The sequence below is a fragment of the Triticum urartu genome, unplaced genomic scaffold, assembly GCF_003073215.2.
Source record: "Triticum urartu cultivar G1812 unplaced genomic scaffold, Tu2.1 TuUngrouped_contig_7544, whole genome shotgun sequence".
NCBI lineage: Eukaryota > Viridiplantae > Streptophyta > Magnoliopsida > Poales > Poaceae > Triticum > Triticum urartu.
This window is the reverse complement of record NW_024118398.1, coordinates 2,001-4,128: the sequence shown is the minus strand read 5'-3', so window position 1 is coordinate 4,128 and position 2,128 is coordinate 2,001. Positions and strand designations below refer to the sequence as shown.

General features: G+C 45.0%; 1 protein-coding gene across 1 annotated transcript; it reads left to right on the top strand.

Moving 5' to 3' along the window:
- Positions 1-732: 732 nt before the first annotated feature.
- On the top strand, positions 733-1,625 carry LOC125531589 (protein MAIN-LIKE 2-like). The gene is made up of 3 exons (XM_048695935.1): positions 733-1,152; positions 1,241-1,501; positions 1,584-1,625. The coding sequence occupies exons 1-3, from the start codon at positions 733-735 to the stop codon at positions 1,623-1,625; spliced, it is 723 nt and encodes a 240-aa protein (XP_048551892.1).
- The last annotated feature ends 503 nt before the right edge of the window (positions 1,626-2,128 follow it).

Genomic DNA, 2,128 nt, shown 5'->3' with positions numbered 1-2,128 from the left:
GGATGTGTAGTCATAGTGGTAGTACCGTAGTGTTGTTGCTTAGTTCACAATATATGGTTCTTGTTAGTGAAACCCTAGATTGTTTAGTTTTTTTAGATATATATGAGATGCCTATTTTTATAGATAACTATGAGATGTTGAGTTTTGTAGACATATATGAGATGTTTGTTTAGATATATATTAGATGTTGAGTTTATTTGAAATATTAGATGTTGAGTTCATTTGAACACATATGGCATATTCATTGTGTGAGAAGGAGATGTTGAGATTCTTGTAATTGAACACATATTAGATGTTTAGTGTATACCGATATTTGAGATGAAGATGAACTCATATATGTTTATTGTTTGAACTTTGTAAGGATGGTTTGGCTTCTCGACGATGTCTACGACACGAAACACCGGGCCTACATGATGCGCGAGAAGGAGATGGTAATAACGAGTAATCTAAATATTTTGCAAATTTGCCTTAAGTTGAAATTTACATGCCCTAAGATTTGTCATTACTTATTTTTTGCAGAAGCTTGAACCTTTGAAGATTCGGTATCACAGGGTCTCTGGTCCTGCCATGCCTTACGATGAGCGGTACACACCATACAGCAAGCAGGCAGGACTACTCCCGTGGATTCAGTTGGTCAGCCGGTCCACGCCGAATCTGAACGCTCCACTGGTGTCCGCTCTTGCTGATCGGTGGAGGCCGGAGACGCATAGGTTCCATCTTCGGACTGGGGAGATGACCGTGATGCTCGAGGATGTCTCGTTGATCACCGGTCTTGCTATCGACGGGATGCCTCACTGTATGAGCACTGATTCTGATGGGTGGTGTGAGCAGATGATTGCTCTTATCGGTATGGCTCCTACCGAGGCTGAGGCTGATGTAGAGGAGGGAGAAGAGAAGAAGAAGAAGAAGGAAAGGAAAGCATCCGGAGCTGCTTTCACGTGGATTCAAACTCACTTTGCGACGTGCCCTCCGTATGCCACTGATGATGTGATCCAGACACATGCTCGTGTCTACATGTGGTATGTTGTGTCGAGGACTTTGTTTCCTGACTCCACTGGCAAGAACGCTCCATGGATGTGGCTGAAGGCGTTGACCGTCTTCGATAGCAAATGGAGCTGGGGTTCAGCGACTCTTGCCTACTTGTACCGACAGGTAGTTGGTCTGTTTTGTGATCAACTCATTTCTTCATTAGCAATGCAAGCTTGCTGTCAAGTTAACATTGTTTTTCTTTCATATGCAGCTGGACGATGCGTGTTGCAGGATCACAGATAGTGCAGGCATTGGTGGTAATATGCTTCTACTTTCTGTATGGAGCTGGGAGCGTCTGCCTGTTGGACGCCCGAAGAGCGGCAAGTTTAATCCTTGGGATGAAGATGACGAATTACGGTTATGGCGCCCCACTTGGTCTTACAAGTGGGAAGCTGTATCCGAGATGACGAACGATGTCAATCTCATGTACCAAAAGTATATTTCCGAGTTGGACACGATTACGCCTGAGCAGGTAACGAGGACATTACTTCAGTCATTTCTCATGATTGCCTGAAAAATTGTTATCAATGTTGCGTTGTTGTCCTATTTCATAGGTGGTATGGCAGCCATATGGCGCCAATGACACAGTAGGGTGATGTCAATCTCATGTACCAGAAGTACGTTGCCGAGTTGGACACGATTACGCCTGAGCAGGTAACGAGGTCATTACTTCAGTCATTTCTCATGTTTGCTTGAAAAAAATTCACCAATTTTGCATTGTTGCCCTTTTTCATAGGTGGAATGGCAGCCATATGGCGTCGATGACAGACTTGGGTACACCCCGGAGTTTACCATCAACCCGATGTGCTTGTGGGATAGGGATCTCAGGCGTATGCGGTGCCCACTAATATGCAACTGGGCTGTTGAGTTTCATTTGCCACATCGCGTGTGTCGTCAGTTTGGTCTGTTCCAGCTTCACCCGCCGGAATGGGTGGATACGGACAAAGCACTTCATAGGTAAGAGAGCATGAACCGTATTGACTAAGCATCGTCACTCCTTGATTTTGCTAATGTTTGGTTTTGTACCATGCAGGTTGGACAGGAGAAGGCAGCGGAAGATAAAGGACTGGGACAAGCATCATGCTTCGTATGTTACCTG

Excerpts from the sequence above, each read along its gene's own strand:
- LOC125531589 (XM_048695935.1), top strand. The coding sequence starts at position 733 with ATGACCGTGATGCTCGAGGATGTCTCGTTGATCACCGGTCTTGCTATC. Across the intron at positions 1,153-1,240 it reads TTGCCTACTTGTACCGACAG|CTGGACGATGCGTGTTGCAG; the intron begins GTAGTTGGTCTG and ends TTTCATATGCAG. Across the intron at positions 1,502-1,583 it reads ACACGATTACGCCTGAGCAG|GTGGTATGGCAGCCATATGG; the intron begins GTAACGAGGACA and ends CCTATTTCATAG.